This window comes from Cebidichthys violaceus, unplaced genomic scaffold (genome assembly GCF_023349555.1).
Source record: "Cebidichthys violaceus isolate CVI_PGR_0920_01 unplaced genomic scaffold, fCebVio1.0.p SCAF_215, whole genome shotgun sequence".
Taxonomy (NCBI): domain Eukaryota; kingdom Metazoa; phylum Chordata; class Actinopteri; order Perciformes; family Stichaeidae; genus Cebidichthys; species Cebidichthys violaceus.
The window spans coordinates 10,001-35,000 of NW_027176390.1; the positions used below are offsets into that span (position 1 = coordinate 10,001).

Here is a 25,000-nt window from a genome sequence, read left to right on the forward strand (position 1 = left end):
AAAACAAACCGAAACAATTTAAATGAGTCAGAAGTTTTTGGAGTAGCAACAAGTGTAATATTTATTCTGTCAGATTTTAGAAAAAGAGCATGAAAGACAAATATGTATCCTTATATTTACTTTGTTACACGTATTTAATGTATTTAAGTGAGCCTCTCTGACTTTATGTGTTACCTAATAAAGACTACCAGTAGATGCACATTATTTAGAGACACATTTTCTTCACATATTTATCTTAAAATATGATTCATGTTGTGGACGTCTACATTTTTATTGCTGCAGAGTTCAGGACGTTTTTGGAGCCGTGGCGCCTCCTAGAGGCAACAAGTGAGAGCTGCAGCCGTCTGCAGCAGAACGTGAAGAAGAAGCTTTAATGACAAACAAAAGCTCAGCACAGTCCAGTCTTCTAACCCCGTGGTTCTCAAAGTGGAAGTCATTTACTATATTATTACAAAGTACATATCTACAGATTAGCTCTGGGCCAATTAAACTCTGATGTCATTGAGACACACGCAGAAATAACTTCTTTATTTTTCAGATGAAGCACAAACAGAAAGTTAACTTTAAAATAAGTAAGTTTAAAAATCTGGATTTGCTTTTGTTTATGTTCTGAAAGCATTTAATAACAATGACTAAAATCACGCTCTGTTTAAAGCTCTACTAGTGGTAATAACATTCAATATATTTTATGTTATGTATTTAAGTTTTATTCGTTAATAATAATAATACAGTTGAGATTTTAAATCTCTTACCAAAAGGGTTCCTATAATCAAAACGGCAGCGTACATAAAAACACAGAAAACATGAAAAACATGAAAATGTCACAAACACTCGTCGCTGTGGAACAGGTCTGGAGGATTTAGGTTCAACTTTTAGAATAGTTTAAAGGGGAATTATTAAAGAGTGTAAATCTCACTACATCATCATTTTGACTTAAAGTGTAAGTTATCAGACAGTAATAGTAATGCAATCATTTCACATTTTGGATTAGATGTTTAATTTGATTTTTTTGTGAGACGTGAAGGATGATACCAGGCCAGGAGGTTAGTTAGCTTAGCTTAGCACAAAGACTGTAAACAGGGGGAAACAGCTAGCCTGGCTCTGTCATCCACGCAGCTATTCTTATTAACTGTAGGTAAGAAAGCAAAAGAAAAGAATAGTTCTCAAATTACTCAAAATATACATTTTGTGAGATACTAAGTTAAAAACTTAGAAACAGTTTAAATAAACTTCTTACTCTCTATGACTCAGTTATGTGACGTTAACTCAAAACGATGTATTGACTCACAATGTTTACTCTGAATGTCCTCTTTCAGTCTTTCAAGAAAATATGTTTAATATTATATTTCTATAGTATTGAGGTGTTTTCATACAAATTATATTATTTTAATGTTTTGTAATATTATTATTATAAGTCTGCAATGTTCTGTATATCTGTGCAATATAAACACTGTGCAATACTACAGTTATTCTGTCTGTATATATCATATTTTAGTTATTGTGGATTTTTAACTTTTTTACTTCAAATTCTCAAATTCCCATGTTATACGTGTGTGATTTTCTGATACAAATTTAGTGACTGTATATAGTGTGTGTGTATATATATATATATATATATATATATATATATATATATATATATATATATATACTGTATATATGACTGTATTGTCTGTATATATAATACTTTAGTTATTGTGGATTTTTTACTTTTTTAATATTCTTTACTGTTTTCTTACTTAATTACTTATTTATAATACTTGCTTTTTACTATGTCTCTTGTTTGTACTATACTGTATGTAAACATATATATATATATATATATATATATATATATATATATATATATATATATATATATATATATATATATATATATATATATATATATATGTATATATTCACACTGTATGCTGTTGTAATCCTGTAAATGTCCCACTGCGGGACTAATAAAAGATTATTTTATCTTATCCTATCTTATTGATATTTCAATGTCATTTCAATAAAGATAGAAAACAAATTACAAGAATAAAAAGAAAGAAAACAACCGTGACCGGAAACGGAAATACGGTGTTGTTGTTTTTTCTTCTTCGCTTGTCGCTTTTTGTCCACCAGGCAGGTAACGTAACGTTACGGGAGTTGTTTAGACACAAAATGGAGCACAAGCTGATCCTGGCTGTGTCCGGATTCCCGAGTCTCTACGACACCAACTCCCCGACCTACAGGGACCTGAACATGAGGGCCGATTCGTGGCGACACGTCTCGGACATCGTCGGTGTTCCCGGTAAGTTTTTATTTATTTGTATTTACGTTTGTTTCATAACGTGAACGGCTGCGTGACGTTCTGTGTCTGTGAAGTGAGACTCTGTTAAACTAACTTTTATTTTTAAAACAATTTTCCACATTTTTGTTTTCTTGTAAAAGATCAAAAGCAAAGATCAAAACAATAGAGAGTCCGTTTCTTAATACCTTCCGACTGTCTTGCGGCTTTCAGCTCCAAAGCACATTGGTTCCTACTGAAGACGGAAATCTTTAAAAACATTTGTTTAAAAAACAAACAAACAGCTGGCCACTTTACAGAATATTACTAAAGTGCATGTACATAAGTAGGCTTATTATCAGCAAAATGGTCTCATACTAGTGTAAGTACAGGTAATCTGTACAATATAATACTGTGCAATACTGCAAGTATTCTGTCTATATATAATATTTTAGTTATTGTGGATTTTTGACTTTTTGACTTATTTAATATTCTTTACTGTTTTAATACTATATATATATATATATATATATATATATATATATATATATAGTGTATTATTGTCATGTTTTATATGTAAAACCTAAATCAGATAAGCTACTAAAGCTTATCAGACTAATGTGACGGAGCAAACAAGTACAATATTTCCTTCTTAGAATGTGATGTAGTACGAATAGAGTTAACTCAAATATGTGTGTTTGAGTGTACTCGGTCACAGTCCACCTCTGACTAACATGGCCTTTGTTGTGGGTTCATTTGTAATTATTGATAACGATGATTTTTGTCTGTATCAACAGCTTCTTTTGGATTTATTTATTTGTTTTCTTAAAGGACCTTGAAGGTAACAGAAGCTTTCTAACCCTCAGTGACGACTGATATCGATCAGTTATTTGATTAGTTGTTAACTATTATATTCATCGACTATGTTGGTTGTCGATTAATCGGTTTAAAGTGTCGATCCTTAAGATTTCAGTCCTGGTTGATCTCTGGTTCCAGCTTCCGTTCTGGTTTCTGTACTCCTCTGTGACAAAACCTAACATTTTAACATTTTCTAGAGCTAACAACTAATCAATTAATGAAAGAAGAAAAAAAGGAATTGACAATGAAATGAGTCGTCGCTTGCAGCCCTCTAAATGTTGTACATCTTCTATGGAGACCAAACAGCTGGGAACATGTTTCATTCAGAGGGAGCGACATTAAAGCCTTTAAATGTGTTCATGAGTTTGATCTCTCTCCGGTACGGCTGTGTGTTCACGGTGGTTCGTTAAGCTGTCTTTATTGGAGCTCAATGGCTCAGAAGAGGAAGAGATATCAGGCTTTGGATACATAAATCTACAGTTGAATCTGCAGTAACGTCGACACTTCTTCTTCTTATTCTTCTCCTTCTCCTTCTTCTTCTTCTTCTTCTTCTTCTTCTTCTTCTTCTTCTTCCTGTGTTCGTTAGAGTCTGAATGCAGGAGGAAGTGGAAGACGCTGAGGGACCAACATCGGAGGGAGAGGCAGCGGGAGAAGGACCGACGGGAGAGCGGCATTGGGCTCTTTAACTACCGGCCCTGGAGATACTCGGCCATTTTGTCCTTTTTGAACCCGTTCATCGACGCCAGAGCCGCGGGCTGCAACGGCTGGGCTCTGGACCCGCAGCCCTCTCAGCTCCACGCCTCCGAAATGGGCTGCAGCACAACCACCGACACACGGAGCGACGATGACGACAACTACGGTTTGTACATCAGTAGGGACGGGTACCGTTAGGATTCTATGGATACTAGTACTCTTATCGGTCCGGTTCCTTATCGATACTCTTATCGGTTCTTTTCGATTGTTTTTTGAGGAAAAAAAAGACGATTAATTAAGAAAAATCCACATTTCTTTATTATTCTTGTACGTTAACAAATAGTGTTTCTTGAGTTCTAAAGTCTTTAAAATACATCTCAGTGATCATCTTTCATTGATGATCCTGTTCCTCTGATTAAACTCCGTATGACATCACTAGCGTATGACATCACTAGCGTATGACATCACTAGCGTATGACATCACTAGCGTCACCTGACGGCTGCTCCACACAGACTGGTGTTCTGCTCGTTGGTCACACGTTGTGATGAACGTACTCGTGAGGGTTTTATTGTGTTTGAGACGACCAGAGTTCTCAGATGTTTCTCAGATGTTTCCTTCTCTCTGATCGTGATGTGAGTCTCACACTGTACTGAGAGGAGACACAGAGAGAGGACGTTTGAGACGAGGACGTCTCACTCCAGAACTAAGAAAGCACCGATAGCAGAACCAGTAACTAGCTAACGGCTTCTACTCATTTAGAACTGGGTTCCGGGAGGCATCCCTATACATAATGTCCAGAATTATGTCCCCAAAATGTCTTTAAGACGGTGTTTGACATGTTTCTCAAGATGTTTTATTGGGGCTACAAATGATGGTAGTTTACACGGACGCACCAGTTTTTAAATTCTGCGTAGATAGCGATGTTCTTTTTGTTCTGATCACAGCTGCAGGATGAAAATGAAAAGTGATTGCTTTAATCTGTCTCAGCAGACATCTCTGTAGTCGACGCCACAACAACAACAACATCGTCCTCAGAGTTTGTTCAGAGGAAGCGTCCGTCTTCCGCCAGCAGAGACGCCATCGGATTCAAAGAAGCGAAGATGGAGGTGACCTCGGAGAGCGCCGCCAGAGACGACTGTGTGCAGATGCAGCAGCACGACAACATGAAGGAACTGTTCGAGGTGATGATGCAGTCGGTCACGTCTCTAGCCGCCTCCTTGGCCTCTTCGCACTCTTCCTCGCAGCCATCGGATCAGCCGATGCCTCCTGCGGCCCTGCAGCCCGATCTCCATCACCTCCCGCCGCACCGCGGCCCGCCGCCGCCGCCACCGTCCTGCGCCGCCTCCAGGCTGAACCACCTGAAGACGGAGGAGCAGGAGGCCGAGGTGGCGGAGCTGCTGGACGACCAAACCGACGGCGATGAGGAGGAGGAGGAGGAGGAGTGCGGCGCCGCGGTGTCCACCAGGCCGACCCGGGCCAAGAGGAAGAGCAGCGACAGTCTGCTGGAGGAGTACCTGAGGAGGATGGAGGCTCAGAGAGACCGGGACGTGGACCAGAGAGACGATGTCACCCTGTTTTTACTGAGCTTGGCTCCGGCCATGAGGAGACTTCCTGCTGAGAAACAGTCGTGGGTCAGAACCAAGATGCAGCAGTTTCTACACGAGGCCGAGTTTGGTGCTACGAGTTTTCAGTGATCCCGAAAATATTTTACATTTTTATAAATACTGTATGGATCCCATATTTGTGGACTTAAACAAAAAATTATATTCACCTAGAAAAGAGTTTGTTTTCTCCATTTTTATGATACTGTAACTTCTCTTTTCAGTTTTTTTTGTGCTGTTTTTTAATAAAAAAAATCCTCTTGTGACTCGTTTATATTTTGATGAATGAATTATTGAAGTGAGGATGTTAAACAACATTAATCTTTCTTTACGTGAAGAAAACAAACAGATTGGTGATTGTTGTAAAGATTAAACAGTGAAATATATAGTTATATATATATATATATATTTACATATATATATTTATATATAATAAAACAAGTCCAAGCACAAGTTGTTGTTTGATAATTTGATCGACTGTGAATTTGCACCACTGAAGCAAACATATCAACCGGTTTCTTGCATATTCTGTGATTAATATGAATTATTTTAGTGTGACGTTGTGCTGACATGGTGCATATTTCTAAATAAAGTTGTGTTGAGTCAAATTACCAGAAATACAAGCCTGATTTATACATTTCATTCCTACACACTTATTATGGCTGTTAACTGTATTTTCTGATGTATGGAGTGATGAAAAGAGACTTCCATTATTATAGTGAGTTTGATTCCTCCAAATTAAAGTTAATCAAACCAAGTAGAATGTGTTTCACCAAAATGGAGAAGCATCTCCAGAGGTGTTCACCCTGCATCTTCACAATCACTTAGTTTGTTTTGACAATGCTTTGACAATTTGTTTTATGTGAAAATACAATAATTCCCTCTTCAATGTAGCGGAGTAGAAGGATATGAAGTACACTCATATTAGTATTTAAGTACGTATGTGTTAGTAAGATATGTGTGACGCGTTATAGTGTAAAATGTTAGTGATTAGACTCTTTGTAGTACTGTAAAAGTCACAGTGTCCCGGATGTGTGAAAACTGAGCAGCCCGTGAGAAACCCTTTCAGAAGCCCCGTACATGCAGTCGAGAAGCAGAGATCGCGACGTTACGTCGCCGTCGCCATTTTGTTTCACCGGGAGTAAAGAAATCAACCTGAAAAGCACCGGGCGTGAATATTTTTCCTTTATTTTTGAGCACCTTCAACGCGGCGGATCGGCATCGTGCACCCGCAGTTTTAGATTAGCGTGGTACGTAAACACCGACGGAAACACGCTGTGTTTTGTTGTTACGTTAGCGGCAGAGTGGCTCGTTTAAGTTAGCGGTAGACAGTTGACGTTACATGGCTATAGCCGGCATTTTGAAAAAAAGAAAAAAAGAAAAGGGTCTCTCTTTTGATTCATGGTGAAATAGATGCGTTATGGATGGCTACCACATCCGCACCGAATTCAGAGGGATAGCCAAAATGCCCGACACGATTGAGCTCTAAAGTGTGTATGTGCGTGTGTTCTTTTGTTTATTTTAACATTTAGTTTGGGTCTCCACGCGCGCGCTGAAGAGACTGCGGCCTGTTGATCCGCACGAGCCACAGCTAGCTAACGTTAGCTAGCGTTATGCTAACAAGAGGCGTGGTGGATGTTTTTTTTTTTTTTTTTTTTTGAAAACCAGCTGGGTTTTTAACTTGAGATTACTATTATAGCATTTCATTTCTTTAGTCGTTTAGTGTGACATGAAGCGCACTCTCCCAACTATTGGACGTTGAGTGTCACGTGGTAAAGTTGGCCAAACGATACAAATTTGTGTTTTTTTAGTTAAGTTGTATTACGTCCCTGTTTACTTTAGCTTGCTGTTTAATGATGGTGCTATCCACCACGTGTGTGTGTGTGTGTGTGTGTGTATATATGTGTGTATATATATATATGTGTATATATGTTGTATTCCTGTATGTTAACTGTACACTGGTGTATATCTTAAATTCCCCTGTTATACATGCATGATTTTCTTATACATATTTAATTATGTGCAATATAAATACACTGTGCAATACTACAATTATTCTGTCTGTATATATCATATTTTAGTTACTCTGGATTTTTTATTATTTAATATTCATTACTGTTTTATTACTTATTTATAATACTTTTGATCTTGTTTTTTACTATGTCTCTTGTTTGCACTATGCGTGTGTGTGTGTGTGTGTGTGTGTGTGTATATATATATATATATATATATATATATATATACACACACACATACATACACACATACATACATACATACATACATACATACATACATACATACACATGCGTATGTATGCATGTGTATGTGTGTGTGTGTATATATATATATATATATATATATATATATATATATATATATATATATATATATATATATATATATACGTGTGTGTTATATTGTATTCCTGGTGTGTATCTTAAATTCCCATGTTATACATGTGATTTTCTTATACATGTGATTTTCTTATACATATTTGAGTTTTTGGAGGGAGCTTGAAATAGTGAATTGATATAATCAATATAAAATAATAATAATAATATTGAACTTGAATAGTACTAACAAGTATTGTAATTTAGTAATATAACAGTAATAATAATATAGTAGTAAAGAGTAAAAAATCCACAATGACTAAAATATTATATATAGAGACAGAATCATATTGCACAGATTTTTAGTGTTACTGTCGCAACTAAAGTTGTTGTTGTTGTTGTTAACCCTGCAGTAATGTCTCACATGCACAGATGTCTGCAGACATGGCCACAGATCATGTAAACGGGAACGGGACGGAGGAGCCGATGGACACTACGGCCGAGGTGACCCGCTCAGAACACTTCCCAGCTTTACTCGAGGCTGGTCTACCTCAGAATGTGGCTGAGAAGCTAGATGAACTTTACGTAGCAGGTAAGAGGTGTGTGTGTGTGTGTGTGTGTGTGTGTGTGTGTGTGTGTGTGTGTGTGTGTGTGTGTGTGTGCGTGTGTGCGCGCGCGCACACAGGGAGTAATGTATCTAAATTCTGAGATATCATATATTCCTCTCTGAGCTCCACTGTGGTCCAAAAAACCTTTTAAAAACACCCATGAGCCACACGATCCTTCATCACCTGGAACACACACTCACTCCCCACAGACGTCGTCACTAGAGCACCACATGTCTTTAATGGGATGGCTTCAAACGATGGTGACCAGGGAGAGGGACCGTCCATCGCTCATCTGTGCCTTTGTTCTCTAACAGTAAACATGTGAGCTGCAGGATGTCGGAGGGAATAAGATGTTTGTGACTAAATAATTTACTTTGCATTCAAACTTCTGTTGATGAAATCATGAAGCCGGTTCCCTTAACAGAAATGCATAATTTAATATGAATCTTTCGTTCGTTATCGCTCACACACACAAGTGCCTTCTTTGTGGCTTCAGGTCTAAGCATCAACGCTGTTGAGTAGAGAGAGCTGAATGGGTTAAAGGGATGAAGAAATGCAGAACGGCAAGAAAGCGCTGTTTTCAGCCTCGCATACATGGAGATGTTCTTCACTTTTACTCTATTTTTATATCGCATTTAACCGAATGTCTTTTGGGTTTTGTTACAAAACACGACATTTGAAGACATCACCGCAGACTTTGAGAAACTGGGATGGATGGTTTTCACTGTTTTCTGACATTTATAACACGTATGCCAAACAATTAATCTGTAAAATGAATCTGAATCTTGTAATCTGGGTTTATCTGCTAAGTCAAATGTTTGAGCAGCACTGTTGTTTTGAGAAATTGATTGCTTTTGAAACTATTTAAAATATTCTTATACATGATCATGAAACCATGGAAGCAGTCATTTAGTTCCTTCTGGATGTCCTTTTGTTTCTCAGTGAGTTTTCACACCATATTTCCATTTTTCTTTTTCTCTCGCGTGTGCTTACAGGCCTAGTAGCACATAGTGACCTAGACGAACGAGCTCTTGAAGCTTTGAAAGAATTCAACGAGGAGGGAGCTCTGCAAGTGCTGGTCCAGTTCAAAGAGAGCGACCTGTCACACGTGCAAGTACGTTTAATCCTCTGACAGACAACGACCTATACGTTTAAACGGGTTATTTTATGTGTAGATACAAACCTTTCCTTCCTGACCATGTGCTTCTCTCCTGCAGAACAAAAGTGCCTTTCTCTGTGGAGTGATGAAGACTTACAGGCAGAGGGAGAAACAAGGGACTAAAGTTTCAGATTCCACTAAAGGACCCGACGAGGCCAAAATCAAGGAGCTCCTGGACCGAACCAACTACACACTCGACGTAACAACGGGCCAGCGAAAGTACGGCGGACCCCCGCCGGAGTCGGTGTACTCGGGGGCCCAACCCAACGTTGGAACAGAGGTACGCGTCGTCAAAGTGGTTTTGAGAGGAAGTTTAACAGGGCAACAATTTGATTTGTTTTCATCTGGTCCTTTGTTGCTCACCAAGAGAGCTAGTGGAGTCTGTAAATGTGATGTGTGGATCTTTTTAAACGTTTTTATTCTAGATATTTATTGGGAAGATTCCCCGCGACTTGTTTGAAGACGAGCTGGTTCCTCTCTTTGAGAAGGCCGGGCCGATCTGGGACCTGAGGCTCATGATGGACCCGCTGAGCGGCCTCAACCGAGGATACGCCTTCGTCACCTTCTGCACCAAAGAAGCAGCGCAGGAGGCGGTGAAGTTGGTAAGTTTAGATGGAATTTAACCAAAAAAAACGTCTTCTCCTCTGGGAAAACTGAAGTGAGCCACAACAGTCGAGTCGGGACGCTAGTTTTTGTTCAGCAGCCAAGTAACGTCTGTCTGTCTGTCTGTCCTCTGTCTGTCTGTCCTCTGTCTGTCTGTCTGTCTGTCTGTCTGTCTGTCTGTCTGTCTGTCTGTCTGTCTGTCTGTCTGTCTCTGTCTGTCCTCTCTCTCTCTGTCTGTCTGTCTGTCTGTCTGTCTGTCTGTCTGTCTGTCTCTGTCTGTCCTCTCTCTCTCTGTCTGTCTGTCTGTCTGTCTGTCTGTCTGTCTGTCTCTGTGTCTGTCTGTCTCTCTGTCTGTATGCGTGCCGAGAGTTTCCACTCTTGTTTTTTAGGTTAAGTGTCATATTTGCTTGGGAAATGTTCTTTCTCTCAGCAAAAAGTTGGAAGCAACATGTTTTTTATGTTTTATTTTTTTCTTATAGTGCAATAATCATGAGATTCGCCCCGGCAAACACATTGGGGTTTGTATATCTGTCGCCAACAACCGGCTATTCGTTGGCTCCATTCCCAAGAGTAAAACAAAGGAGCAGATTGTTGAAGAGTTTGCTAAAGTCACAGGTATAAAATATATCTAAATGGATAAATATATAGATGCACGTCATTGTGTTTTAGTTCAGAAACGGATCTGTGTAAATGAAAGAACGTCTTTTTATTACCTTCTGCTTTGCAGAGGGCCTCAGTGACGTCATACTGTACCATCAACCCGACGACAAAAAGAAGAACCGGGGATTCTGCTTCCTTGAGTACGAAGACCACAAAACGGCCGCTCAGGCTCGCCGCCGGCTCATGAGCGGCAAGGTGAAGGTGTGGGGCAACGTGGTGACGGTGGAGTGGGCCGACCCCATCGAGGACCCGGACCCGGAAGTCATGGCCAAGGTGAGAACTTATCATGCGTAGGACTCGTTAAGGTGAGAACTTATCATGCGTAGGACTCGTTAAGGTCAGAACTTATCATGTGTAGGACTCGTTAAGATGAGAACTTATCATGTGTAGGACTCATTAAGGTGAGAACTTATCATGTGTAGGACTCGTTAAGGTGAGAACTTATCATGTGTAGGACTCGTTGAGGTGAGAACTTATCATGCGTTGGACTCGTTAAGATGAGAACTTATCATGTGTAGGACTCATTAAGGTGAGAACTTACCATGTGTAGGACTCGTTAAGGTCAGAACTTATCATGTGTAGGACTCGTTAAGATGAGAACTTACCATGCGTAGGACTCGTTAAGGTGAGAACTTACCATGCGTAGGACTCGATAAGGTGAGAACTTATCATGCGTAGGACTCGTTAAGGTGAGAACTTATCATGTGTAGGACTCGATAAAGTGAGAACTTATCATGCGTAGAACTCGTTAAGGTGAGAACTTATCATGCGTAGAACTCGTTAAGATGAGAACTTATCATGCGTAGGACTCGATAAAGTGAGAACTTATCATGCGTAGGACTCGTTAAGGTGAGAACTTATTATGCGTAGGACTCGATAAAGTGAGAACTTATCATGCGTAGAACTCGTTAAGGTGAGAACTTATCATGCGTAGGACTCGTTAAGGTGAGAACTTATGTGTAGGACTCCTTAAGGTGAGAACTTACCATGTGTAGGACTCGTTAAGGTGAGAACTTATCATGCGTAGGACTCGTTAAGGTGAGAACTTATCATGCGTAGAACTCGTTAAGGTGAGAACTTATCATGCGTAGAACTCGTTAAGGTGAGAACTTATCATGCGTAGGACTCGTTAAGGTGAGAACTTATGTGTAGGACTCCTTAAGGTGAGAACTTACCATGTGTAGGACTCGTTAAGGTGAGAACTTATGTGTAGGACTCATTAAGGTGAGAACTTACCATGTGTAGGACTCGTTAAGGTGAGAACTTATCATGCGTAGGACTCGTTAAGGTGAGAACTTATCATGCGTAGGACTCGTTAAGGTGAGAACTTATCATGCGTAGGACTCGTTAAGGTGAGAACTTATCATGTGTAGGACTCGTTAAGGTGAGAACTTATCATGTGTAGGACTCGTTAAGGTGAGAACTTATCATGTGTAGGACTCGTTAAGGTGAGAACTTAGCATGCGTAGGACTCGTTAAGGTGAGAACTTATCATGTGTAGCACTCGTTAAGGTGAGAACTTAGCATGCGTAGGACTCGTTAAGGTGAGAACTTATCATGTGTAGGACTCGTTAAGGTGAGAACTTAGCATGCGTAGGACTCGTTAAGGTGAGAACTTATCATGTGTAGGACTCGTTAAGGTGAGAACTTAGCATGCGTAGGACTCGTTAAGGTGAGAACTTACCATGTGTAGGCTGACGTGAGGTTTTTTTTCACCTCCTCCTCCTCTGTTTGTTTTCTGCAGGTGAAGGTTTTATTTGTGAGGAATCTGGCCAACGGCGTCACAGAGGAGCTGCTGGAGACGTCCTTCAGTGAGTTTGGAAAGCTGGAGCGAGTGAAGAAGCTCAAAGACTACGCCTTCATTCACTTTGAGGAGAGGGACGGCGCAGTGAAGGTAGGGGGAGTTTATCTGCTTTCAATCTCACAGAACTGTGGTTGTTTGAACCCAAAAAAAAAGGACGTTTGCAGAAATGGTAACAAATCTTGCTGGTTGCTTTCCTTTCCTCTCAGGCGTTAGAGGAAATGAACGGGAAGGAGCTGGAAGGAGAACCCATCGAGATCGTTTTTGCCAAACCGCCCGATCAGAAACGGAAGGAGCGCAAAGCTCAGAGACAAGCGGCCAAAACAGTAATGTAAGAAGGACGAACCGTTAACGGCTGTTCCTTTATGTTCATACGCTTCCAATGTCTAGTCGTCATATTTTATCACGTCGACACCAAAAACAAAACATGAAATAGTCCGTCAACCAAACTTTCAAAGGAATTAATATGATTTAAGAAGTTCTTCTTTTTATTACTAAAACATCTTTCGTTCATTAATATAACTTGTCAGTTTCGTCTTGGGCTGCACAGTTAATCAAGTTTTATTGAAACCGCAATTTGTTGAAGGCAAATTGTTAAATAAATGCCATTTTAAATTGAATATTGTGCTTCAGAGACATCCTGTCCTACACATCTATACATCTATAGACTTAAGAAAACATCTTTGTTTGTTGATTCCTGCTTATGATGCAAATATTATCAATCTCCGCAAATCATGCAGTCAGTCAAAATGTATCTATATGTAGTTATTATAAATGCTATTGTGGTTACATAAATGTAGTTGGTGGTGCCGTTAGACCAACCTGTTAATACAGGTGGGTGACTTCTTTTGTGTGCCGCATTTTTTGAAAATTAAATTAAAAGTATAAACGGCAACAAATATTGATTGAAGCAGCATATTTTATCAGATACAATGCGTTGTGAATTATTTGTATCGAGACATTTGGACTTCAAAGCGCTCTGTAGTTATTGTAAATGTTTGGATCACGCGAGTCAAACTATCCTGCGTAACCTCCGCTGGAATCTCACTCTACAATTAGTACTTCAATATTCGGGTTGTTTTGATCTTTTTATGCGACGCTGTGCAGAGACACCGGCTTTAAACGCATCAAGTAGACAAACGTATAAAAGCTGAACTGCATTCAAAGGTTTTAATTAATTGTATTCCTTCCTTCTTTCACCCTCATCAGGTACGATGACTATTACTACTACTCTCCTCCCTCCCACATGCCGCCTCCGGTCAGAGGCCGTGGCAGAGGCGGCAACCGTGGAGGCTACTCCGCCTACCCCCCCGACTACTACGGGTACGAGGACTACTACGACTACTACGGCTACGACTACCACAACTACCGCGGCGGCTACGACGACCCGTACTACGGCTACGACGACTTCCAGGCCCCGAGCCGAGGACGGGGCGGTAACCGGGGTTCCCGGGGCGGATCCTCTCCGGCCAGAGGACGCGGCGGCTCCGGTGGAGGCGGCGGCGGTGGTGGCGGCGCACCCAGAGGGAGGGCCAACTTCTCCCAGCGGGGCGGGCCCGGACCGGGCCGCGGCGGGCGGGGAGCAAGAGGAGGCGGCCTGCAGCCGAGAGGGCGAGGAGGGGTACGTGGTGCTCGGGGTGGCCGCGGTGGAAATGTAGGAGGAAAGCGCAAAGCTGACGGGTACAACCAGCCAGATTCCAAGCGTCGCCAGACCAATAATCAGAACTGGGGCTCTCAACCCATTGCTCAGCAACCGCTTCAAGGTGGTGATCATTCTGGTAACTATTCCGGTTACAAATCCGACAACCAGGAATTTTATCAGGATTCTTTTGGGCAACAGTGGAAGTAAACCAAGTAGGGCTTTGATAACAAAAAATACGTGGTTTGTTGTTTTTTTGTCTTTTTTTTTTTTTATTTAGAGACTTGATCTGATTGGCCCTCAATCCAATACGGTTGCCGGCAATTTTTCATTTTTTTTCTCCTCAAAATTGGTGGCATCTGGCAAGATATCTTTTTGTACATATTTTAATAATTCGCTTGGACTCGAACCGTAGTCACTCCAACTTGTTTCTGGCGAACTGGTTTTCTTTTTACCCCCCCCCCCCCTCCTTTTTTATTTTTTAAAAAACAAACACATGTTCGTTTTTAAAAGATTTTCCATCACGTTTGAGAAAAATTTTAGATGCAAATATGTGCTCGAGCTGTCTATTTGGCTATAGCTTTATGTATGTTTTTAGAGATTCTGGTTTCCATGTTTTAAGTAGCTAACAGCAACAAAGCATATGTCTCCTAAACTTGTATTTAAAAACAAATGAAATTACAATTTGTATTGTCACAAAGTAAATGCGTGTCTTGTTATTGAAAAGAAGAAAGAAAGAAAAAAAAAAAAAAAAAAGGGCGCTCGTAGTCCTTATTTTTTGGCTTTACATTTTGGCTTGTATTCTTTGCTGTTTGTCTGCTTTAATAAACATACACGCACACGTGTACAAAAAAATCTTCAAATTGTGTTGCAAATTCATGTTTCGGCAAATTCTCTCTTCAAATTGCCTTAAAACAATTGAAAAAGGCTTTTCCTTGTGGAAGAAAATGGACTAAAGGTTTGCCAGTGTTAGCCACATGCTACATACAGTGTCACCTTGCATGCCATTAAAATTCCCGCCAAAAAAAATCACCTACTTTTTTTAAATTTATTTTTTATTAGTCGGCATCTCTCAAGTGCTCTGTATGTGTGGTGACATCATCCTTTTTTATGAGTTCCTCTCATGTCCAGAAAAACATAACTGTTTCACAAATTGGTGTCCTAAATTCACTGTCAATGCAGCATTAATAGTGACCCCCCCCCCCCTCCCCCCCGATAAGTCTGCCATTCAAGTCCCCTTTTGTTTATGAGTCGGGGGGGCAGGAATATTTTAAAAAAAAAAGCACAATTTGATTAGTTGTTAACGTGAAAAGTGAAGCTTGTCCCAGAAGGATCTACCTGGCTGTTGAAGGCCTGGATACTAATCTTGCATGTTTATGTGGAGGATTGTTGTTGTGAGAGAACTGCCATGCATGACTCGCTTCTAGTATATATATGTATATATGTATATATATATATATATATATATATACATATATATTTCTATTTTTATATATTTCTTGGCTGCTCTCTTAATGCCCCCCCTCCCCTTCTCTTTCCTCTCTGCTTGTCCGATCGTTCTCTTTTTCACCTGCTGCACCTCAATTTAATTTACGATGCAAACCAGGCTGATTATCTGTTATCTGTCGTCCTCTTTTAAAGACGTGCATGTTTCAAATCAGAGGTCTCCGTCTACAGTCGTGTGTGTGTGTGTGTGTGTCTGTGTGTCTGTGTGTGAGAGACTCTAAACCGTAGAAGTGTGTGTTTGTGTTTGTGTGTGTGTGTGTGTGTGTGTGTGTGTGTGTGTGTGTGTGTGGAGATGTGACATGATGCTGTTTCCATTGTCTAACTGCTTCCTTTTGTTACCTGACTAGCAGGACAAAGGGGTCGAGGCCGGTCCTGACGCGTCGCTATGAGGACTGACTCCGTCTACTCTCTGCCGGCTGCCAAGTGGATGGAATGGTAAGGTCACCTGACTCAGTGGTCCAATGGTATTCCAGCCTCTTTATTATTTTTTTTAATTAAGGAGCAGATTTCCTGAAAAAACTGCCATGTTAGAAGATAATCAGAGGAGATCTTGAGCTTGCTGTTTGAATTTTTTGTTGTTAAATTTATAACACCCCCCCCTCCTCCTAAAAAAAAAAATCTGCCATTTGAGTCTTCCTGAGTTCATGATCGACGTCCTTCTGGAAAAGTCTTTTGCACTTTTTAAAGTTTTGGATCGAGCTCTTAAACTACGCGATGGACAAGATGTGATCTGTGATTATCGCAGATGTTGAAGGGTCGGGCGTTCCAGGAGGTTAGGGTTCTTTTGTAGAACCCGAACCACCCCGGGTCCGTTAACTACCTCAGTTTTAAGGACTCGCCTGATCTGTCCACATTTGAGAGAGAGAGAGAGAGAGAGAGAGAGAGAGAGAGAGAGAGAGAGAGAGAGAGAGAGAGAGAGAGAGAGAGAGAGAGCTTGGTGGATTTCAGCTCTCGGCGCTGACGTAGCTGCAGCTGTTAGTCTCACGACGGCGTATTACATATATTATATATATATATATATCGTTACGGAGCCGGAAGAGGGTGTTAATGCTGTGAGGAGAGAAACTTTAAGTTGTGAATTTACAACAGAAAAGGAACCACATTACTTCATTTTACAAAGTTAGCTCGACCTTGAGTAGATTCTGTTGTATTCCTCTTCAATGTGTGTTTATTTGTTGTAAATCACAGAATATCACAGTTTTTCTCTTGTGAATGTACTATTTAAATCTAGTAAATTCAGAGTTTCTTTTCTCTAGATATCACTCCTCTCCCCCGGCTCTGTCATTTTATATTTATTATTCTTTATTACGCCGTCGTCGTGTCTTGATACATGAACTGAGTGATGACGTAGTTTACAGCTTGTTTTGTTTTTAATGCCTGGACATCTTTTTTGTCTTCCACGATGGGTAACGGTCTTATTTCTTTTGTTTCTTTTTGTTTGTAAGCATCATTGTAAAGATGTTTGACGTCTCGGTCTGTCTGCTCTGCACAAACATCTGTGACGTCCTCTTTGTTTCATTCTTTTATTTAGGCTGTCTTAAAGCAGGTCTGGAAGAAAAATGAATTCACTTCCTGGTCTGGAGAAGTTTAGGAACCCAAACTAAACGTGGAAAAAGTTTTCATCTTAAAAAGCATGGTTCTACATTTTACATTGTTATCATGCCATAAGTGTGGTCGTGACAAATGTATTGAGTAAGCTGGTGTTGATTCATGTCTCTTCACCATCGTGTACACATCATACTGGAAATCAAAGAAATGTTTATTTAGACTTTTAAAGGAGCAAATCCATCCGACTATATTTGAGCTTTTTAGGGGAAATAATGAGAAACCGCTACACGCAAGTTATTAGATCTCAGCAACGGCTTGTCTTTCTTTTTTAGCAAATAAAAATCAGTTAAAATTCACTGAATATTAAAAAAGTTAATATCAATTCTACATGTTCTACATTATTCTCTCTGTCAACAAATCCCACAAAGAGACCAAAACCAACCAGAAAAACGTGTTGATTTGTCTCGTAATACTTTCTGACCCCCCCCCCACACACACACACACACACACACACACACACACACACACACACACACACACACACACACACACACACACACACACACTCTCCCTTTTAGCCCTTGGCATTCTGGGAATTGTAGGAAGATCGCAGAATGAAGCAGTTTGAGTTAATCAAAGTAACTTAATTGGACGTTTGGTTTTAAATGGTGGGACAGCGTCTGAGGTTTGGATTTCTCCTTTAAGCTCTTCTTTTTACCAGGTTTGTGAAAAAGAGCCAGACTACTTCTTCTCCTTCTCATACTAGTATTGACTCTGTTGGATCACCAATTCTAAGGGTCAAGAATTATATATATATAAATTTGTATATATATATATATATATATAATTTTTTTTGCTAACAAGTGTTTGCATTCTTGCAAATGAATTGTTTTATACTGTACAGTGAGGTAAGGTAAACCTATTTTTCTAATAAAGTTATTGACTTTGATCTGGTGTTGTTGTCATTTATTGTCAATATATATTAATTAGATCATAAACTCTTCTGTGAAGCTACATATGGGTCTATTTTAAAGTTCTTTATCAAGTTACATTGAAGCAGTCTTTGGTATTAAAATATCTTAGATTTCAGGCTCTCCTCAAATAATTGTGCATTTAAAAAAATATAGAAAAAATCAAAGACAAAGTCTAAAAAAAAAAAAAAAAAAGTTAAAATATAGGGCTAAGATATGAACAAGAGTATTAGAGAAGTAATATATACATATATATATTATTTTTAAATATATTTTATATATATAATTTTATACTTTATATTTATTTATGTTTTTAAATATATACAGTAAAAATATATATATATATTTAATTTATATATTTGTATTAATATGTATATGTTTTTAAATATATACAATATATATTAAAAACTATATATATATATATATATATATATATATATATATATATATATATATATATATATATATATATATATATATATATATATATATATATCCCTATTACAGCTTCCAGTGGTGGAAACCTTTACTTTGATATGATCCAGTCTTGGATTGATAAACACAAACCACACGATCAATACATAAATCACATTTTAATTGTATTTTAATAGTAAATAAGTCATCTATATATACACACACACAGATAAATATTTATTTGTATTTCCGGTCACTTCTGACGGGCTGGATCGCTCAAACGGAAATGACGTTGTTTTGGATTCAGGGTTGCCATGTCCGTTTGCTAAAATACACCTTTGGAGCGTTTAAATCTCTTGAGACAAATTATAATGTTGAAGTAATAGGTTACACTTTCTCTACAAACAAAATAATTTATATTTATTACAGACAAAATATTTGACATTTTAACAGAAAGTAAAACAGAGGGGTACATTAAGCAGAATAAACATAATACACTAAGAGAGTACATAGATTCGTGTGTAAGTATGTATTTATACACCTCTGAAAATACAATTGTTTTACCACTTTATCATCTTACTATTATTGAAATATTCTGTTTTAATATTTACCTTATTGTTTTCAATATACAATTGAAAGTTTGTTTAAAGCCATTTAAACAAATGGCTTCATTTGATGTGTTGTCTTGTGATTTATATATATACATATATGTATATGTATATATATACATATATATGTATATATATACATATGTATATATGTATATATATATATGTATATATATATATATATATATATATATATATGTATATATATATATTTATTTATTTAATATTCTTTTTTCTATGAACCGTGTTGTGATTCGGAAATAAAATGTAAACATCCTCTGTAGTTGTACATTTCCACCCCATATATTTGTATTTATTTAAATTTTATTATTATTATACATTTTATGTCTTTGTCAAGGATATATATGTGTTTATTCTGGGACAACATTTGCCCATATATGAATGTTAATTTTCTGATTTGTTCTGTTTTGTTATTAAGAAATAAGAAATAAAGTGTGTGGGGGAAAAAAAAGAAATCACGGTTTAATTTACGTGCATGTCACACGGATCTGGCAACCCTTCGGACGGATTAGAAACATTCCATTTCTCGGGGAAGTCTTTCGGGACTCAAAAAAAGAAAAACAAGGAAAACATGAAGTAAAAACTTTACAAACTTTAGTCTGGGACTAATAGTCTGGCCAACAGCCGAAGACTACTGTGGACAGAATGTGTTGTTTTATATGAAGAGCTGCTCCGATAGTAGTGTCGCTGTAAGTATTTTTAAAACGAACGTCAACCGTCGCTCAGCTAGCTAAGTTAGCCAAGCTAAGTTAGCCAAGTTAGCTTACCTAGCTAACTTAGCTTAGCTAACTTAGCTTAGCTACGACTACAACGTCATTTCCGTTAGCGCGAACGTCAGAAGTGACCGGAAATACAAATACATTTTTATATATATATATATATATACGTATATATATACATATATATATACATATATATACATATATGTATATATACATATATGTATATACATATATATATATATAATGACTAATTTACTATTTAAATACAATTACATTTTTATTTATGTGTTGATTGTGTGGTCTGTGTAGATAAACTGTTTATCAAAATACATATAAATGTAAAGGTTTCCACCACTTTTTTAATACATATTTTATATATATAGATATATAAAAATATATATTTCCTTATATATCTACACATTTATATATATATATATATATATATATATTTAAATATATATACATATATACATGCAGTATATAAAAGATTTTATATATATATATATATATATTTTATATATATATACAAATATATAAATAATACAAAAAATATATATATATATATATATATAATGATAATATATAAATATATAGCTTAGCTAGCTACCATTAGCTAAGTTAGCTAAGCTAGCTAGCTATCGTAGACAGTAGTATAACATCTCACTTTCAGTTTAACCTAATTTTCATACGTTATCGTTAATTAAAACAGCCACGAACCTCCATTTTTATTAGTGTTAACTTATATTAAACTATGTTGACTGTATGAAATGTGTTTTAATTTCCACTTTAACGCTATAATAATAATAATAACTTTATTCATATTGCACCTTTAAAAAGTTTGAGTTAGGGTTTGAGTTCACAAAGTGCTTTGACAGACAAAGCAGCAGAAACCAGACCATAATAACGGTATACCTGTCACCAGGCCCTCTGAAGAAGGATGGCAGGTGTTTTAACGTTTGTGGAGAACGTGACGCGACGGCTGAAGATCGACGTCATGAGAGAAGCTGGACGTCAGTATCCGGTCTTCTGCTTCCTGCTGCTGTCTCTGGTGACCATGACTCTGCTGCTCAACAGGTAAAACAATCACAATCACATTTATTGGACATGTGTGTTGGCCTCCTCCTCCTCCTCCTCCTCCTCCTCCTCCTCCTCATATTATCTGATCTCTTAATAACTCAAATGATCTGTAAATCAGAGCTGAAACGCTGAGAAGATGGACAGAAATATAATCTGTAACTGTTTTTAAAACAATTTTTTTAAGCCAAAATAGTGAAATAATAGTTCTGCTCATTCTCAGGTTCCTGCTTCTCTCCGTCGTATAAGATGTTGAATTGAAAGGTTTAAAGTTTTGTACGTTTGAAGACGTCTCGTTGCCTCCAGGTATCTCCACGTCCTGATGGTCTTCTGGTCCTTCCTGGCTGGCGTCACTACTTTCTATTGCTCCCTCGGACCGGAGACCCTCCTACCCAATGTCCTCTTCAGCGTGAAGCCGAGGAGCAAAGTAAGTCTGTTTGATAATCATTTAATAAACACAGTCATTAGTATTTTTATTGAAGTATAATAATGTTCTTAGAGCTCGTGTTATGAAGTTAAACATCATAATTCATCTCTAATATCTATTTTATATTCATGAAAACATCTCCTTCAAACTACTGGATTTATTCTAGTTCATCACCAAAACTACATTTTACAGATTACCCGTGAACACATCACGATAACGTTATAATGTACCTTTAGCCAGTACTCGTGTTCACTGAGCAGAGCCTGAAGGCATCATAGTGTAACTGAAGTGAACCTGCGTTGGTTAGCCGTTAGCGGTGCTGCTAACGTTAACTTGTCTCTTGATTGATTAGTCGACTCCTCGTTGCAGCTCTCGTGATAAAACAGTTTTTTGTTTTCCTCCATCAGCGGCGGGAGCAGGAGCTGTTTCCTCTGGGCCACAGCTGTGCCGTGTGCGGGAAGGTCAAGTGCAGCCGCCACCGGTACGTTAACGTCGACGCGTGACGCAGACAAACGCGTCAGTTTATCTGTACAGTTTGATATCTTAAGACCCACAACATTAAATCTCTCCTCACCCCAAAAAACAACCCAACATACTGCATTGATCATTGAAGCGTGTCGGGCAGAGATGTGTTCATTAAGATGGTCACGCTGACATTAAACGGTTGGTTCTTTGCAGGCCGACGCTGCTCCTTGAAAACTATCAGCCGTGGTTGGACCTGAAGGTTCATTCAAAAGTGGACGCTTCAGTAGCAGAGGTACCTTAATGTCAACGCTTTATCCTCCAATTAAATGTTAATTATCTGACAGTAAAACTGAGAAACACGCTTGTCTGTAAAACTGACTTTAAACTCCTTCATGAATGCCGAGATCATCGGTTAAGTTTTCTGTCTGCAGGTGTTTGAGCTGGTTCTGGAGAACTTCGTGTACCCCTGGTACAGGTAAGAGGGAACATCCCCAAAGAGTTTTCATAGTTTGTATTTTAGAAGTTGTTCTGAACGTCCTCCTCTGGTTTTCAGGGACATCACAGATGACGAGGCCTGTGTGGACGAACTGAGGATGACTTTCCGCTTCTTCACGTCGGTGCTCGTCCGCCGGGCTCAGAAGGTTTGTTTAAAGACACAATGAGGAGGTCGTGTGCTTCATGATGTCAGAATGTTGTTGGGTCTTTTGATCCGGCGTCTTTCACTGATGTTGCTCTTCTTTATTTCATTCTTTTGGGCAGGTTGATGTTCCCGCTGTGTTTGCAGACAAAGTGATGAAAGCTGCGATGAAGCACATTGAGATTATTGCGAAAGCTCGAGAAAAAGGTACGAACCTCCCGTTACCATCTTCACTGCACATCGCCGACTTTCAGTTTCAAAAAGTTGCTTATTCTTTATTTTTATTTAAATTGTATTCAATTTCATTAAATTGTATTCAATTTAATTTAACTTTATTCAAGTTTATTTAAATTGTATTAAATTTATTTAATTTATTTTGTTCTTTTTAAACTTTGTTTATTGTCATTTGACAGAACTTACACATCCTCACTCAGACATCAAAACCAGGAACAACAACAATACCAAAGCAAAACATCGTAATCAAATGAACCAATGAAGAACAAATTATCAAGGAAAATCAATTATGTCGTTAATTTATAATAATATATATTTGTTTAAGCAACTTCAAAGTATAACTGTTTCTGGTGTCGCAAATCCAAATTTCTTATTATATTCATGGTGGTTTGTGGAAGGTGACCTCCAGTGATGTCCACTGTGTGTGTGTGTGTGTGTGTGTTATGTGTGTGTGTGTGTGTGTGTGTGTGTGTGTGTTATGTGTGTGTTATGTGTGTTATATGTGTGTTGTGTGTGTGTGTGTGTGTGTGTGTGTGTGTGTGTGTGTGTGTTATGTGTGTGTGTGTGTGTGTGTGTGTGTGTGTGTGTGTGTGTTATGTGTGTGTGTGTGTGTTATGTGTGTGTTAAGTGTGTGTGTGTGTGTGTGTGTGTGTGTGTGTGTGTGTGTGTGTGTTATATGTGTGTGTGTGTGTGTGTGTGTTATTTGTGTGTGTGTGTGTGTGTTATATGTGTGTGTGTGTGTGTGTGTGTGTGTGTGTGTGTTATGTGTGTGTGTGTGTGTGTGTGTGTGTGTGTGTGTGTTATGTGTGTGTGTGTGTGTGTGTGTGTGTGTGTGTGTGTGTGTGTGTGTGTGTGTGTGTGTGTGTGTGTGTGTGTGTTATGTGTGTGTTATGTGTGTGTTATATGTGTGTGTGTTATATGTGTGTGTGTGTGTGTGTGTGTGTGTGTGTGTGTGTGTGTGTCTCTACAGTGAAGAGCGTGGAGGGTCTCCAGCAGGCGTCTCTGGATGAATACGGCTCTGACCTCCACATCGCTCTGCGGAGCCGTAAAGACGAGCTGCTCTACCTCAGGAAGATGACGGAGATGCTGTTCCCTTACGTCATGCCGCCCAAAGCCACCGACTGCAGGTAGGCAGACCAGAACCAGAACCAGAACCAGAACCAGGAGGAAGGAGGAGGAGGGGGGGAGGAGGAAGAGGAGGAAGAGGAAGAGGAGGGGGGGAAGAGGAGGAAGCAACGTTTTATAACATAAACTTGAATCACTGATTATAGTGAACTGTTGGTATGTAAATATGTGTCTGTTAGTGAATGATGTAATATATCTATATATCTATCTTATAATAATATGAATACATGAGTTTATGAAACGCTGTGGTCTCTGTTCAGGTCTCTGGCTCTGCTGCTCAGGGAGGTGATGGCCGGATCCGTCATGTTACCCACCATGGACTTCATGGCCGACCCTGTAAGTAGAACAGCAGCTAATAAAGCTAATAAAGCTCATAACTTTATTTATTTACAATGAGTTTACTAAAAGGTTTTGACGGACAGAACAAAAGACAAACTAAGGGAACATTTAAACACAACAATATATGAAACAAAACAAACAAATAAATATATACTAATTATACAACAGAACTCGTCGGTTACGACAAACACAGGTTTAACGGTTTTACAACATTAAAATCCATCTGAACCGGGACATGAAGACATGAAGACATCGTGACGTTTCTCTTTGTGTTTCAGGACACCGTGAACCTCATGGTGCTGATATTTGTTGATGACACTCCAGTAAGTTCACAGAACACCTCATGAATACTGATTCCATGAACATGAAACCATGTTCACGTCTTCTGTGTCTCCAGCCAGAAGACGTCAGCATGAAACCATGTTCACGTCTTCTGTGTCTCCAGCCAGAAGACGTGAACATGAAACCATGTTCACGTCTTCTGTGTCTCCAGCCAGAAGACGTGAACATGAAACCATGTTCACGTCTTCTGTGTCTCCAGCCAGAAGACGTGAACATGAAACCATGTTCACGTCTTCTGTGTCTCCAGCCAGAAGACGTCAGCATGAAACCATGTTCACGTCTTCTGTGTCTCCAGCCAGAAGACGTCAGCATGAAACCATGTTCACGTCTTCTGTGTCTCCAGCCAGAAGA

The 25,000-nt window shown here is 38.8% G+C and overlaps 3 protein-coding genes across 11 annotated transcripts in view; all 3 read left to right on the top strand.

Moving 5' to 3' along the window:
* The first annotated feature begins 2,109 nt into the window (after nt 1–2,109).
* Nucleotides 2,110–6,015, top strand: LOC137877538 (uncharacterized protein DDB_G0284459-like). Of its 2 annotated transcripts, none has more exons than XM_068717501.1 (3): nt 2,110–2,284; nt 3,705–3,977; nt 4,800–6,015. In XM_068717501.1, exons 1-3 carry the CDS (start codon nt 2,155–2,157, stop codon nt 5,504–5,506), a joined length of 1,110 nt encoding a protein of 369 aa, XP_068573602.1. In that variant the 5' UTR covers nt 2,110–2,154; the 3' UTR covers nt 5,507–6,015. The 2 variants fall into 2 exon arrangements, with proteins under 2 accessions (XP_068573602.1, XP_068573603.1); XM_068717502.1 differs by having other exon boundaries at nt 4,803–6,015.
* Nucleotides 6,016–6,512: 497 nt separating this feature from the next.
* LOC137877540 (heterogeneous nuclear ribonucleoprotein Q-like) lies at nt 6,513–18,219 on the top strand. 7 transcript variants are annotated; one of them, XR_011103540.1, is made up of 12 exons: nt 6,513–6,663; nt 8,179–8,338; nt 9,350–9,468; nt 9,572–9,793; nt 9,939–10,115; nt 10,596–10,731; nt 10,844–11,049; nt 12,521–12,670; nt 12,787–12,908; nt 13,787–14,355; nt 16,070–16,157; nt 17,254–18,219. XR_011103540.1 is itself a non-coding variant. In XM_068717508.1 (12 exons), exons 2-11 carry the CDS (start codon nt 8,179–8,181, stop codon nt 16,109–16,111), a joined length of 1,746 nt encoding a protein of 581 aa, XP_068573609.1. In that variant the 5' UTR covers nt 6,514–6,663; the 3' UTR covers nt 16,112–16,157; nt 17,254–18,219. The 7 variants fall into 7 exon arrangements, 6 of the variants coding, with proteins under 6 accessions (XP_068573605.1, XP_068573606.1, XP_068573609.1 ...); XM_068717508.1 differs by having other exon boundaries at nt 6,514–6,663; nt 13,787–14,198; XM_068717504.1 differs by having other exon boundaries at nt 16,070–18,219.
* Nucleotides 18,220–19,781: 1,562 nt separating this feature from the next.
* LOC137877542 (sorting nexin-14-like) overlaps nt 19,782–25,000 on the top strand; it is an 18,530-nt gene continuing 13,311 nt past the window's right edge. For both annotated transcript variants that reach the window (XM_068717510.1, XM_068717511.1), the window contains exons 1-11: nt 19,782–19,973; nt 20,929–21,080; nt 21,387–21,507; nt 21,915–21,988; nt 22,186–22,264; nt 22,404–22,447; nt 22,526–22,613; nt 22,732–22,816; nt 23,814–23,970; nt 24,229–24,304; nt 24,586–24,630. In XM_068717510.1, the coding sequence (XP_068573611.1) occupies nt 20,944–21,080; nt 21,387–21,507; nt 21,915–21,988; nt 22,186–22,264; nt 22,404–22,447; nt 22,526–22,613; nt 22,732–22,816; nt 23,814–23,970; nt 24,229–24,304; nt 24,586–24,630 (906 nt within the window). In that variant the 5' untranslated portion in view covers nt 19,782–19,973; nt 20,929–20,943. The remainder of the gene's footprint in view (nt 19,974–20,928; nt 21,081–21,386; nt 21,508–21,914; nt 21,989–22,185; nt 22,265–22,403; nt 22,448–22,525; nt 22,614–22,731; nt 22,817–23,813; nt 23,971–24,228; nt 24,305–24,585; nt 24,631–25,000) is intronic.

What these genes read in the sequence shown, in the direction of transcription:
- LOC137877540 (XM_068717503.1), top strand. Translation starts at nt 8,179, where the DNA reads ATGTCTGCAGACATGGCCACAGATCATGTAAACGGGAACGGGACGGAG. An exon ending in GCGACCTGTCACACGTGCAA is followed by an intron (nt 9,469 to 9,571) that starts GTACGTTTAATC and finishes TCTCTCCTGCAG; the next exon opens with AACAAAAGTGCCTTTCTCTG. An exon ending in CAAGCGGCCAAAACAGTAAT is followed by an intron (nt 12,909 to 13,786) that starts GTAAGAAGGACG and finishes CACCCTCATCAG; the next exon opens with GTACGATGACTATTACTACT.
- LOC137877538 (XM_068717501.1), top strand. Translation starts at nt 2,155, where the DNA reads ATGGAGCACAAGCTGATCCTGGCTGTGTCCGGATTCCCGAGTCTCTAC. An exon ending in GGACATCGTCGGTGTTCCCG is followed by an intron (nt 2,285 to 3,704) that starts GTAAGTTTTTAT and finishes TGTGTTCGTTAG; the next exon opens with AGTCTGAATGCAGGAGGAAG. An exon ending in CGACGATGACGACAACTACG is followed by an intron (nt 3,978 to 4,799) that starts GTTTGTACATCA and finishes AATCTGTCTCAG; the next exon opens with CAGACATCTCTGTAGTCGAC.